At 38.1% G+C, this 15,363-nt stretch overlaps 1 protein-coding gene across 3 annotated transcripts in view; it reads left to right on the forward strand.

Annotated features, from left to right (window-relative positions):
• CDKAL1 (CDKAL1 threonylcarbamoyladenosine tRNA methylthiotransferase) overlaps positions 1 to 15,363 on the forward strand; it is a 415,738-nt gene that overhangs the window by 296,471 nt on the left and 103,904 nt on the right. For all 3 annotated transcript variants that reach the window (XM_082046383.1, XM_082046384.1, XM_082046385.1), the window contains one exon: positions 8,311 to 8,491. In XM_082046383.1, the coding sequence (XP_081902509.1) occupies positions 8,311 to 8,491 (181 nt within the window). The remainder of the gene's footprint in view (positions 1 to 8,310; positions 8,492 to 15,363) is intronic.

A 15,363-nucleotide genomic window follows, 5' to 3' on the forward strand; every position in this document is an offset into this window, starting at 1 on the left:
TTATGCATTTTACACACATAAACAAAATATTACTTACTTAAACATCTGCTAGTATTCAGTGTTCCAATAGTCAAGTGAAAGTAAACAAGTAAGTTGACTTATAAATGAAGCCATTTTAGACTTTTACAAACAATGACAACATAAAGTTATCTTCACTTTGACGCGGGCAAACTGTGAGATGAAGGAGAACTGATTTGTGAGACAACCTGGAGTTGTGTTAGATATTAATAGAGAACATTTTGAAATATTTGAAATAATATAATTGCTTTGCAGTGGGAACACGTACCTAAGTAAATGATGCTAGCGGGTGTCCTGCCAGAGTGAAGTCTCATGCGATTGTATTTAATAGAAATATATACACTGCAAACAGGTCTAAATTTGGTAAAACTAATCAAAACAGAAGGTCTGAATAACTAATATGCAACACAGTTTAGAAATAATAAATTTTAAGCATGATGGTTTGTTAAATAAATTTTTTTCTTGCACCGAATATAGGCAGATTTTTTTTTTGGAGAGTGAGGCCACTGCTTTCTCCTATTTCTCTCAGTATGTGATTGTATCTGACACTATTGGATGTAGTATACATTTAGGTGTTTGTTTGGGTTTTTTTCCAATAGTTTATTACACATTTAATAGAAATTCGAATAAAATGCAGTGAATTCATCTTTTCAATTGGCTCAGTCTGATAGACAGCTTAATAGAAGGAAACGTAAGGTCCCTCAGACTTAAAGCTTGATATTAATACTAACTGTAGAAGAGTGGATATGGATACTACTTTTACATTATTTATATTTATTTTATTGAAGTTTGACTCCTTGGCCATGTTCACTCCAATATCTGGTCATCTCTCTGTTCTTTTAGATCATATTGTAGTCTGTGAAATGTGTGTCCTGTCTTGCCATTAATAGTTTTATTGCTAAATTTTATAGTACTATTTTAAAAATCATTCTTGAGAGGCTGTGGTTGGATCTTTCTTACCCTACAGTTGCAAGATCTCCGACTATTTGCCCTGATCATTTCAATGGTGTCATTGTGTCTAGAGCAACTAACACTGGGAAAGGAAATGTCAGTGTTAGAATTTCATTTAAGAACTTACAAAATCTGTGGCGATCTTGATAGTACTGCTCGTTTTCTTACAACATTTTCTTAATATGAATGTTCATGACATATGTATATAGCTGCATTTGGATAAGCAGCCTTACCAAATGATAGTTTATATCTAGCCATAAGGCTCGGTCTGTTATCATTTAAAAGGCTTCACACAGAAATGTTACTGAAATGTCTATTGTCATGGAACTGAGATACTTTCCAGTTTCACTCCATCTGTAAATCAGTTGAGCAATTGATATGAGGGTTTAAAAGAGCTCTTTTTTTTCTGCCACAGAGGTTTTGAACTTGTACATCCTGGACTGCTTTTAAACACATATGGAAAAGATTACTAAGAAAAACATTGTCAGTAGATATCCATTTATTAGAAGTCTGTTCATCCATTGCATAATTTAGGGCAAATCATAAACTAGAAAAGATGGAAAACCCTCCTGCTTTAGAAATTATGTTCAGGTTTACTCCCCCAAGTCCAGACACTAAATTAGGAGTCTGTTGTGCTGTGGCCCCTTCATAGCCCATGTAGAGACAGAGGCTTTTAGATCAGAAGTTGGCTGATTCCCCCTCTAAAAGTGTGGACATCTTCCCGTGGCTTAATTCTCAGGCTCCTCTCCGTGTAGTCAGGAGAGGGGCAGGGTGAAGGTTCATGTTGTTACCAGCCTTTGAAAGAGGCAGCGCTTCCAGCTGGGCGCTCTGTTTCTCTTGTGCTCGCTCCAGCTCATGTGACTCCTTGGTGACCAATTCAAGTGCAAGTCGGAAATCCCACAAGACCAGGCCTTGTAGGGAAGAAAGAAAGGCAGGGTGAAAGGCTTATGAAGGACTGTGTGTGGTCATGGGGACCTAACCTCGTCTCCTTCAGCTCCAACACAAAATGGCACATTGAGCTGCCTGTTTGGTTCTGTAAATATGCTTGAAAGACCAGCTCTCAGGTACCTTCAAATTATTTCATCCATTAACTTCCTTTCATTTGCACTTTCCCTAAATGGGCATATACTGCAGAAAGGTTCTAAAATATAACATGAGGCTGAAATAACATTTCAAAGAAAACTGTTTTCATTTTCATAAGAATTCCGCCTTTTTTTTGGTAACATTTTTCATTGCGAATTTCTAATTTATGAATCAAGAGATTGCTAGGTCATTGCATTTTTTTGTTTTGACCTTACTCTAGATTTCCCAGGGAGTTCTTGTACCCTTCTGTAAGAACATACAGTGTTTTAAATTTATTCATATAGCCATTTATTCTAATCCAGTATTTTGTTATACTGGAAGGGGTGGAGGTGAGTGATCCTGTTTAAGAGCGAGTTGATGGCTTTAAGTCATTGCTGGATTTAAGTGTTAATTGCTGAAAGGAAAGTGGGAAGAATATGTGATCATGCAAAAGAATTTCAGGTGGTCAAATAAGTGAAAGTGCTGATGAGCACTTCTTTACATAATTTCTTCCCTGAGCATTGCATTTCATTTGTAATGGTTATTGCTAAAGGAAATGTTTTCTTTAACTAATGCCACATGAAATGATCTGTGTAACACCTGAATCCTCCCAAGTTTCACACTTTTGCTGCTGGTTTTCATAGACATCTTGTTCTGTGAAAATAGGTGGGTTTTTACTATTTTATTTTTAGCAGCCTGACACGTTTATCTCAAATTACTAGGGATTTTGCCTTTCACTCCCAACTTACATTCCATCAAGAGTTCTCCAGCTTCCCTCTGTTGGTGAATTGGTCTGTGGTAGCTGTCACTGTAATATCCACTGTACTTTACTGTTACTGCCAGTCCAGTTTCTCTTTTCTCTAACACTGGTGTGAACTGTGGGGTTGTCCTGTGCAGGGACAGGAGTTGGACTCGATGATCCTCGTGGGTCCCTTCCAACTCAGGACATTCTATAATTCTATGATTGGTAACCAAGTCCCCTGGGCAAAAAAGAGCAGGAGACGTGTCACTGTGAGAATCTGTCTGCCCTGCGTGCTGGTTAGTAATACGCAACAAAGATACCTAAGCAAACACCTCGGACTGATTTTATCTTCTGAACTTGTTTAGAGCTGACTCAGATGGCTGTGAGCTCTGAGGAGGCAATTCTCAGGGCCACAGTTACCCACAGCACATTCCGTACTTACCCACCACTTTACTTCCAGGCATGAGCCACTCCTTTGGGAGATAGAACAACTTTTTGTTTTCTCTGACCCAGGAGGCTGACTTGGTTCCTCTTCAGGCAGAGGGTGAGATGTTGCATCTCTGCTCTGTCTTTTGAAACACATTTGTTCCTCCTTTCTGTGAGATTTTGGGTATCTGTCCTGTTAGCACTTGTTAATGATCATTTCCAGATATGCTGGTCCTTACAGCATCACACCAAAATGGACACTTCTCTACTGTAAGAAGAAGCAGTTGCTTGGTTTTGGATGGTCAGAACTGCCCAGCATGATGGTGATTGTATTGCTGGGCTAGTTCAGGATGACAAATAATAAATCTACTTGAGCAGGTGGAAGGGATTTATCTATGTAAAGGGACACAAAGGAAAGAATGTTGAGGAACCCTAAGTATTAGGGTTGTATGATCTTATACATGGCATTAATTATTCCTCAAATTCATATTTTTCTGAAAGTCCACAATTTTATTGTAAAATGTCCCAACTGGGAGTCAACTTAGGACTCTGTTTTTTCTTGGTTTTTTTTTAAGTTAAGTGAATGGAGACAATAGTATGCCTTCAGAGAAAACATCCTGCAAGATTTATGTTTGCCCAGAAAAATGATTGCACACAGTCTTTCTAGGCGTTTGTTCAGGGTTATGAGGGTTTAAAATGGCTGGCAAAATTTAAGTCATTTTATTCTCAGAAGTATTGAAACAGACTGAACACCTCCATCAGCTAAGGTATAAGGAGCATCCAGCCTTCTGTATGTTTGAAGCAACTTCCTGCTTTTTAAAAATAATTTTCTCTTCCATAAGGACCACTGTGTGTTCTTGGTTCACTAAACAATGTGTTGTGGAGCTGGAGCTTCCCTGCTGACCCTAGAAAATATTTGCTGCAATTTGATTTTTAGGCTTACTGCAAATGCATTTCTGTAATAAATGTTACAAAATGCTTACTGGGGATGTTCAGCAGTTTTTTTCTTTGTTTACTTCAGAATAGAAAAACTGCATCTAATTTCAAAAAATAATTTCATATTTGCCAATGCACAAAAAATTGTTCTTGTATAATTTTGCATCATATTTCGTAGCTGGGACAATTTTTTAAACATAATCTGCCTATACACAATAATAAGGAATTTTGTACTGCTTGCCTTCACACTGTCAGAACAAAGTTCGCTTTTATTTTCAAGTGTATAGGTGTTCTATATTTTTCTGCAATTATATCTTTTTTTCTCTTTTTTTCATTAAGAAATTATGTTTTGCATATGGAACCAATTGTACTTATTGTTGTTCATCAGTGCTATGAGAAAGGCTAAGAGCTTGATTTTTGTGAGTAACTGGATCTTATTCTGAGTGGGAATCTCACGCTTTTCTCCCTTTTAAAACTATTTTTAAAACAACATAACCTATAGTGGTATAAAAATGGACTATTCTATGTCATATTTTAGACAGTCACACTGGATTGAACTGTAATTAATTGTTGTTGCTGAATACACTGTGGTCCTTATTCTCTTTTCATACTCTAGTTTTTCTTTGTGTGTAATAATTCCATCCAGGAAGAAATCTAATTACTAAGATAATTAACACCTTATCACCAAATGGAGTTCAGACATTTGTAGAGTTTATGAATTTTTAAAATATGTAATTTCCTTTTAACTGAATGACAACTGGTGTTATGGAGAAAAAGAGCATATCTTATTGTATCTAGCTTGATTGGACCTTATAATTCGTGTTGCTATAGAAACAACAAAACCCTTATAAAGGATAGTATTACTACTACCATTGGTAATAAATGCTTTGACTGTTGCCAATGGTGTCATTAAAATGGTTAAAATAACTTCGTTATAATGGTTTTGTCAAAGGTAATGAATGTTCTGTTCATGTTCTGAGAAATAGCAGCTGATGTTATGTGATATTCATTTATAAAGTAGTGTACTTTTTCTTCCATGAGCTTTCCATTACTGCAGAAGATATTTGCGATGTGAGCAAAATCATGTTGCAGAATACAGTGATCCTCTGTTCACTCAGTCCTTAAAGCTAACAAATTTTATTGTTACTTGATATCAAGCAGAACTTCATGCCTTGCAGTTTGTCAGTCTTAAGAAAGCAATGGTAATTGAGGCTGTTTAGCCAACAGCTCTGGGGATTTTTGCTGTTCTGTGCAGTGTTCAGCTTGTGTTTCCCAACTAAGATTATTGGACCAAGTCCTTGAAAATGTTCCGTTTAATACTGGTTCTGATTTGGCATTCAAATGCCATGTTTTAACTTCATCTTAAATGATGGAGTCTGAATTAACGAGCTCAAAAAGGAATGGAAAGAATTTGTTTTCTTTTGTCGGGGTTTTTCATAAGGAAAAGGTGAAAGAAGAAGGTTCTAATAATATAATGTCTAATAAATTCTTGTGCAGCAAACTGTATATACAGACATGTAAAAAGGAGGCTAAGACATTTGCTTTAATACAGGCTTATTTCTGATACAAAGATAAAAAATGGATTTCTTAAGTTTAAAAAAATAATAATCACAAAGAATATTTACTACCATATACTGTTTGTATGAAGGCTGCTGTGGTGCGTATAAACTATGGATGCTCTAATATTGCACCTAATCAAATTACTAAGAACAGTATTCTCTGCTTCCCCTTTCTTGGGTCTTTTGCCAACAGATTCTCCTGTTCCAGTCTCTTGTCTTGATGAAGGAAAGCCACTTCTTTAGGTTGGAGACCCCTTCTCAAACTCAGGTGTGAGCTTTGCTTGTGGCAGTGGTCTTTATGCCATTCAACCCTGAAAAAATCTGTCCCAGCAGTTCCCTTGCCTGTAGCCTACTTAAGAACTGCAGAATTATTGAGGTTGGAAGGGACCTCTGGGAGTCATCTCATCTATTCCCCCATTTGAAACAGGGCCAGCTTTAAGTCAGATACCACCAGCATAGAGTTCTTAGTTTTCTTCATAAATCATATTTTCTCCAGTTTAGCATCGTTACTGATAGTATAGAATCAACTCTGTGTTGTGGAAACAGTCTCATCTGTGTCAGTAGGGAGCACTGAGTACTTGTGAGCACCAGACATTTCTGCCTCTGCCGAAGAGGTTAATCAGTGTTTGCACTTTACGCCAGCAGGCTGGATACAAACCAGTTTTGTGGTTTCACAGTTTCTCATAGGGCACTTGGTCATCCAGCTGGTTATTGTCAGATTTGGAAGACTGAGTTAACATCTCCTGAGTCCCACAGAGTGCTCTGTAAATACTATGCAGTAATCTCTTGGTTGTAGGACTCATTTTTCTCGTCAGTGTCACAGAATCACAGGAGGGCTGAGTTTGGCTGGGACCTCTGGAGATCATCTTGTCCAACCCCCCTGCTCAAGCAGGGCCATCTAGAGCAGGCTGCCCAAGACCATATCCAGACAACTTTTCAATATCTCCAAGGAGGGAGACTCCACCACCTCCCTGGGCAACATGTGCCAGTGCTCAGTCACCCTCAGTAAAAAGGTGTTTCCTGACACCTGAGCCCCCATGCCTTTCACTACTGCCCCCCAGAGCTCTGTAGTCACTTCTGATACTGTCCAGGTTTCCACTCACATTTATCATTTGTGCCTGCATGAAATAACAGCAGGGAGTAGTAGTCAGAGGGCCAAGTGAGCCCCACAACATCCCAGATCCTGGTCCCTGGCAGACAACAGGCCTCTCAAGATGGTTGTTTGGGTTGACCTGTGTCCCCCACAGCAAGGAGACACCCATTACAATGACTTGCTGCTTCTTCCTCCTAGCCTTGTGTGGTTTAGGGGTTAGGTAGACCAGATACTTTGCTTGTTGGCACATCTTCTCTTTGACTTTGAGGACGTGAAACCTGTTTTGCAGTTGTAAGCTCTTAGGTGGGGCAAGATCCTTCCTCTTGGTGTTAGAAGTCAGCTGCCTCCATCCTTTCCATCTCCAGATGTTTGGCTTCCCTTGGTAGTGGGGGTGGACAGTACCTGTTTCTCTACCATAGATGAGGGCTGAGGGTCTTCAGGCTCTTGAGTTGCAGAGAAGATTCTGTCTATGTCCCTCCTCTCTTCTGTGATGCCTGTTGACATCCTCCCATAACTCCTCCACTTGGAGGCACAGCTCCTGTGCGACAGAAGGCCATCTCCCCTGGCCTCAGAGAGAGCCCCCAGGGACTCCCTGCAGCCTTGCACTTGGAGGGCTGCAGCCACGGTCCAAAGCTCCGTCTGGGTGCAAGCCTCGACCCTAGCAGGGACGGCCACTCCAACATCTGCTGGGGAAAATGCTCAGTGACGTGTGACCACCATGTCTAAGACTGTTACTGTGACACAACTTCAGCTGAGGCCCCCTGATGTCACCCCCTGCTGTGCATCCTTCGGCAAAACCTGTGGCCTCTGTTTCCTGCCCTCTCCTGAGCTGCTGTGTGTGGGGTTCTGCATTTTCAGTCCGAGGGGAACAGTACGGAAACATTGACCTTGCTGCATAACAACAGAGCTCAGCGCTCAGGCATTTGTAACCTTAAGTATTTTGTTTTCATTTTAAAGCAAGGCATATGCTGATATTATGGAATACTGAGTTGTTATAGAAATTAACTTGTGACTAAGAGATGTTGTATTGGCTCTAAAGCCAATTTTGTTCAAAATGGCTAAGTTATATGGCATGTCAGTCCCCTCTTTTGAATATCCTGTTCTACCTCGATACCAGCATCTTATAAAACATAGAGTAGTTTACAAATTCTAATGACTAAGTCTTAGAAGTTTTGTGGATTAAGCAATCAGAATTCAATAAATTGCCAAGCTCTGCTGATCACCTCTAATTTTGAATCAAAGAGGAGTTGGTCCAGATGTTTTACTCTTCTGTCACAATCGTAATCGAATAGTTTCTACGATATCATTCTTCTGTTTCGTTTGCTCTCGGCTGAGTACCAAATGCATTTTTCATTACCAAGCAATGGTATTAAATTCTCATTATTTTTTTTTTCCAAACACCATTTTAGATCTCAATTTCTGTAGGTAAAGTTGAAGAGTTATAAGTCCACACACACCAGCTTTTAAAGGAGCAAGACTCTTCCATTTCCATAGTTCAGTGTTCCTTTCTGCTTTCTTTACAGAGTGCCTGGTATAACAATTGCTACAGACATCATCTGTGGTTTTCCAGGAGAGACAGATGAAGATTTTCAAGAAACAATGAAACTTGTGGAACAGTACAGGTTTCCAAGCTTGTTTATTAATCAATTTTACCCACGCCCGGGAACCCCAGCTGCAAAACTACATCAAGTTCCAGCTGCAGTGGTAAGATCCATTTTTTTGTGCCACTATACATGGTGTACTCAGATGTCTTTAAATATATAAAGCATGTAATGAAAATGTAGATTTTCTGCAGAGCTATGCTACAATTCAGTTAAAGTGTTTTTTTTAGTCCAATAAGTGAAATGATTGTTAAATTGCCTTTAGAGGTTACCTAGATGACTGAACGCATTTTCATATATAAATTACTGTTCAGATTTCAGGAAGGGTAAAATAATTGTTACACTGAAGTCATGTCTTCTTTCTAGCAAGTTGGGGCTGAATAAGTACCAAAAATGTTAGCTGATTGATTATGCATATTATTTTTTTTCCATTTTAAAACTTTTGTGACTCCAGCAATCTCAAGCTTATTGTGAATTATTATGTGAAGTATTAATAATAGAGCAAAGATAATCTCTGATTTACTTGTCAAATATTAAATTTGCAGGCAACTTCTTCTTGAGACTCTCCTTATACACTGCTTATAAACTTGGCTTTCTTCAGCCTGCATGTTAAAGGCCAATGATAAAATTGGCATTTAATCTTTCACTTTTTCAGGTGTTCTTTCTTTCTTTCTGAATGAGAAGTGTAACCCTTCCTGACTACCAGCATTGTTACCTCAGATTCCCATAATGGTAACAGTCTGATATACAGTTTGATATAGATGGTAGATGGCTGTTGACTGTATTTTGCTTGATATAAATAGCTATTTATAAGCAATAACAACAGCAAACACATCTGAAGGCATGTTTTGATTTATTTTTTTAAAAATTGAATTTGTAATTTTTGTAATCTGAATCTCACAACAAGAAACTATACAAGACTGATGCCTGTGCAGTAATTCATTACTATCTCATTATTATGAGCATAAATAACACTTATATTTCCTTTCAGTGTAAGAATGTAGGCCTACAATGTAAATAAGTTTAAATAAAAAAGCCATTTCTTTCAATTTATATATCCTAGTACACCAACACAAAGTCAAAACTACGTATCAGTACTTATATCCCTGTGCTTATACATCTGAAAGCTAAACAAAGTATTTCTGCTTCTTCTCAGTGTATACCACAAATTCCATAGAATGTATCAGCTGCTGAAGACATAAAATGAGATATGACTTCTTCAGTTTATTTTATTGTACAGCTTGAGCAATGACTGCTCATTTATTGTAGGCTATCTCATAATGCAAAATCCTGAGTTCTCAAATATAAATAGCCGCTGTAGAAATAGTCTAATTAGTGTAACCAAGTCACACTGTTGAATTATTTTTATTCATTTCAAATGCTTTTTGCAAACTTTTGTAAATTAAAAAAAAAAAACAAAAAAAACACACCAAACTAGAAATGTAATTTTTGGAAGTTAGTAAGCTTAAAAATCAAAGCATTGATTTATGTTTCAGGTTTGCATTCTTTCAGCTACAAGTTTTTAAGTGTGCTATTTTCACAGGAGGTGCAAAGAGCTTAAGTTAATATACCCTCTTCTGTTTAACTGAGTGCCATGGGAAGACAGTATGTGAAGAGCTAAATTATTAAAAGAACATTAGCTGTTCTGTGGTTAGGAGTGTTACTTGGAAAATGGTAATGTCATTTTAACCCAGTTTTACATTCTTTCTTCGTATTTGTAGCGCTAGTACTTATTACTTTCAGTGAATTAGAACCTTCAAAGAAGATGGGGCCTCTAATCCAGGGCTGGTGAAAATCTGTAATTAATAGATTTTGTTTCTCTCTTTTTTTTTTTTCCCTGTAGTCCCTCAAAAATCCTGTGTTATGAGATCCTTTGTTCTTTTATCTCTTTGTAGAAATGGAGAGTAACTAGTCAAACAGAGCAGGAAGAACTTGTGCTAATCTCTTATGGCTTATATTCATGTTACTTCTAGACAGAAGCTGATGGTCGTTCCTGTATTACCACGGCTGGATAGGCATTTCACTTGTCATTCCTTGCCAAGAGTAACTTGTGTATATTTCCCTGCTAGAACAATTAAGTAGCACCTTGCCATCAATGTTATCCTCTCTTACCCCTTCATCCTTCAATAAAATGCTATTTGTGTCATCTTACTTTTAATTAATTCATTTTAGTACATTTGCATAGGGAAAGAAATAGCACATAAAGTGACATACAGCTGTTATGTGCAAGCACCTGAGAATTCCTGGGGTACACTGTATTACCAGCCTGAACTTGCGAGCTTGTGCTTTTAGAGGATCTTCATAACATTATCCTCTGCAGTGAATCTGTTGGTAGGATCTACTTCTATGAAAATAATTTTGGCTGTATTATTTAACTACAGATGCTGAACCAGTGAGCAAGTTGACAATTTCTGGTTTTGTCTTTTTTTTCTGAAGACCGAATGGATTTGCTATGTAATTTCAGGTTTGCAGTAGTACTGCAATGGACGGACCTATTGCTGTTTGCAAACTGTTCCACTTTAGTGAGTTCTGCTTCTCCAGCTCTGGCTCGAGACAGCCACAGTGAATCTGCCCAAATATCACAGCTGCAATAATTACATATTTGCCTTGTGAGTTCCTTCTAAGTTACTCTTTTCAGGAAGCCCTTATGACTTTTAGGGACTAAAATTAATATTCTCTGGAGTATTCAGCATAGTATCATTTAGTGCTTTTAAATTTTTAGTGGATAGTTTTGATAGAAGTTGAAAATAGAATTGCCTTTTTGGAGAAAACCCTCATTTGAGTTTACCTTAATAGAAAAAAAATCAGTAGGTCAACATAGAATCTTCCCTTCACATAGATAATTTATCCTTGAAAGCCTTACAGGCACTGATATTTTTCTAAAAGGGCAGATGACACTAATCCAGATGGACAGTTCTGCCACCATAAATTCAGAAAAGACAGTTAAAGATGCAGGCCTTTCTTGTTTCTACTGGAGAAAAAATGTCCATGGAGAATCAGACATCTGTCTAAATGGTCTCATCATTTCATAGCCATCAATTACGCTTACCATAAATGTTGTCTCCGGTTCAGAGAGAAGTTAGAGCACAGTTAAGCAAAACTAGTCATAGTTTTTTTGTCGTGTTTTGTTTGTGTTTTATTTTGCTTTTTAATAAGCACTTTCATTGATGCTGACTCATGTACATGAAAAACAAGCCAAGATATTGTTCAGAAGTTAAATGCTACTCCAAAATTCTGTTTTTCTTGGCTTTTACCCTCATTTTATCCACCTACTGCTGAATACATTGTTTCAGAGGGGAGTCTGGATGCTCCTTCTTTCCAGTGGTCTGTCTGTAGAAAATTCTCACTCTGAAGTGTGAAATGCTGTTTTGTAGATTATTATGATGGTAATTATTGTGAATCTGGATTTGTCAATTTCCCAACTGCATTCAATCATAAAAGTGATAGTACTGATAGTTGTGTAACTCAAATTACAGATTCTAGTCAGATAACTATTTTAATAAGCAATGTGAGAGAATATTATTTAGATGTGTCTGGCAGGGATTTTATCTTTAGCTTCATTGCAAAGGATCAGAATGCTCTAAGTGTAAAAATTACTTTTTTTCTCTAAAATTAAGGATCTGTAGCACCTTATGTTCTTGATAATTTTAATTTCTCTGTCCTTCACTTTTTCAAGGTCACTATTACTTGTCTGGAGACTTTTGAGGAGATTCCTCTATCCGTCCTTGAGATTTGGTCCATCACAATTTCTGAAAACGTTAATGGACATCCTCATCTCAGAACAAGCTGGATTTCTGTCACAGGGAAACAACATGAGGAAGTAGCTATTTTGAAAATAGGGATTGTAGTAAGGTACAATTAGGTTCATCTCTACTGAGAATAGGAGATGGCAGCTGAATTGAGAGCAGTAATGTGACTGCAGCTTCATAATTACACTGCCTGCAACTGCAGTGTGGATTCCAGTCTTTCTATATGTATTTTCAATAATGTAATCAATTAAGGTTCAATTATTGGTTTAATTATTATATTTTTTTTAAGTGATGTCTAGGTAAAAGACTCTATATTCACTTTCTCTTACAATCGCTTTCCTTCTCTCTTTCTGTATATCATCAAATAAATATCTTGCTCCCAGCTATAAAATTTTGCCAGTGAGCTACTGAACCTTTCTTTTAATTCCTCTGAAGAGTGTCTTCTTAAATTTTTCTCTCTGCGTTAGCTGTATTAAGCACTGTGCTTACTATACTGAGGTGAATAACCAAGTTACAAACTTCATAACTGAACTACTGTTTGATCTCAAAAATAATTTGCTTTGGAAATAGAAGTAGGTACAGGCTGTTTTCACTTACGGTACATGGTGGGGCATTACTGAAGTCTTTCAGTACATAAAGGGCTTGGTGGGCTTGCCATGTCCATGGTGGACAAAGACATGAGACTCTGTCTCATATCTGAAATGTCCACGGAGTCTCCAAAAGCACAGTTTTCAGCAGCCTTCATCCCAGGCAGCACTTGACCTAGCGTAGCAGTTGGTTTTGGTTCAAGGATGGACAAGCCTATATTCTGTACAAACATGCCATGTCCATCCAACCACACTGCAGGTGGTTTGCCCCTCTGCTGTCCATCCCACCAATATTGTGCCCAGGCAAAACTCCTCCTGAATGTAAAACCTTGTCCAACTATATACTGGGCATTTTATCTCTTAAATGTACCCATTGTTACTAGAAAAAAAAAAAAAAAAAATCTATGATCAGACATTTTATCCCACTCCATTTAATCAGATCATCACTTAGGTCTGTATTTACCAACTGTAGGAGCATGACATAATGCACTAAAGGACTTTTTACTGTAAGGATATCATAATGCCATATGCACCTTCTCACTGTTGTCTGCCAGACAAGTTGTATTTGACCATTACTGTGGGAGCAAACCAACCACCTTATATTTTATGCCTTTATGATGATTACTTATTTTTCTTAAGCCTCTTTGCTTTTGCTTCTTCTCAGAGGTCTCCAAGAACTTTCCTGACACCCTTTCATGTCTGGCTGCAGATTGTTCATATCTTTCTTCACCATTAAAATTCTACAAGGCACTAGAAACAGATATTCTTGAGTACCAGCAGATACAGTATGATGTTTAATTCCTCCTTTGCTGGGTGGATATAAGTTTTGTAGTTCTTAATCTCCAGTCACAAACAGTTGAATCTTCTGTGGCCACATATGTGCTCTTACCTATTCAAAATAACTAATGGCCTCTGTGTCACCAAACTGGCCCTGGCTGATTGCACATTCCTGCATCAGGCAGTATTAGCTGCCTTCTATCAGCACTTCTCAACTCCAAGCAGCAGGACAGCAACTGGAATAGCATCGGTTGTGCAAGGGACACTTTTGCCGTGTTCACAAAGGGAGCACAGGTATACCTTGCAGTTGTACCATCAAAGAAAAGGTGAGTAGGCTCCCTGTTGAGCAGACAGTAAGGAGAGATGGCAACTGAGGGCTGCTCTTGCCTTTGAACATGTGCTTCAGGCGTTAATGGGTAGTGATGTCGCACAATGTGCCTAGGGAAGCCAGGGTCGGAGCTAGGGCAAGGAAAGTATTCATCTGCTGTCTGGGATGGATTTAGAAATAACTTTGTAGAGTTTCGTGTACTCTCTGATATGCCAGAGAACCAATTGCACTGTTAAGTACTTGCAGGTGACAGAGTGCAACTTTGGATGATGTTGTTTAGTTAATGTGATTCAAATGCCCAGAAAGGTCGGGACCATCTGCCTTGTTTCTAATACTCACAGGCACAGCAGAATCAGTAATACTTCTTGCCTTAGCTAAATGGCAGCCAATCCAAAGATCATACGGTGGGAATATGTAGGGATATTCTTTTTCTAAAATTAAGGAAGAGAGCTGGGGAGATCAGGAGGTGAGAGAAAAGGAGAAGGGATTAGGAAAAGGAACAATACCCCTTATTCAACAGTACTGCTACTCCAGTCCACCACCACTGCCTTTGAGCTCCCTTGTTAAGTTCTGTGACTAAATGGCATTACATGCCCCAGGAATTAGATGCAGCTGTGATAACTGCTTCTGGTGTATCAAAGATGCTTGGCCCCTGACACCCCCCCCAACACATGCAGTAATGTGTGGTATAACATGCAGAATGTACTTTATGTGTAAGAGAAGCCAAGACTGATTAATGTCTGAGTTTGACTGCTGAACCTCTGTACTGCGCTTTGTTTTTTCAGCAGTGTGCTTTTATTTACTGCTTGCTACTCTGCCAGAATGAAGACCTGAGTGAAGACTTTTACGGCAAGTTTGGGACTAGGGAGTTAAAAATGTGAAAGCCAGAGGGGGAGGCAGACAATGAAGGAAAAATCAATATATAATCCTTCGTGTTTGTCACTGAATCATCTAAGTATTCCAAGTTAATATTTTTCAGCAAGTTTTGTACTTGCTCCCTAGTAGTTTTATTTACACCATGTTTCCTTATGTTTTTTATGAGAAGAATGTGTGAGGTACTGCAGAAAGCCTTACAAACCATCAAGATAGCTATGATTTCTCTTATCTACAAGCCCAGTTATTCTCTGATGAGATTAATTTTGATTGATATAGCTGTTGGTTAGAGGCTAATCAGTCTTGGCTCTTTGTATTGCTTTCTGGATTCTTACAGATAGTTTTGCATATTTTCCTCCCTATTTTTCCAGGAACTATATAAACTCGATGACCTATAGAAGCTGGATCCTTCCTTTTTCCCTGTTTTAAAGATGATTAAAACATTTGACTTCTTTTTACTGTATCTTTAAATCTACCACAGTGTTCACCGTTCGGTGTGCAGCCAGAACTGTGGGTTTGTGCAATGAATTCAAAGGAGGGTAATTACCTGTGAATAGATTTTTATGTGTGTGTGTGTGGTTAGACAAATCTGCTAAACAGAATTTTACAAAAGCTTAAAGGCAGTTTTATTTTAGAGCTAGTTTCAGCTCAATTTCAAACC

The sequence above is a fragment of the Streptopelia decaocto genome, assembly GCF_964273445.1.
Source record: "Streptopelia decaocto genome assembly, chromosome: 2".
Taxonomy (NCBI): domain Eukaryota; kingdom Metazoa; phylum Chordata; class Aves; order Columbiformes; family Columbidae; genus Streptopelia; species Streptopelia decaocto.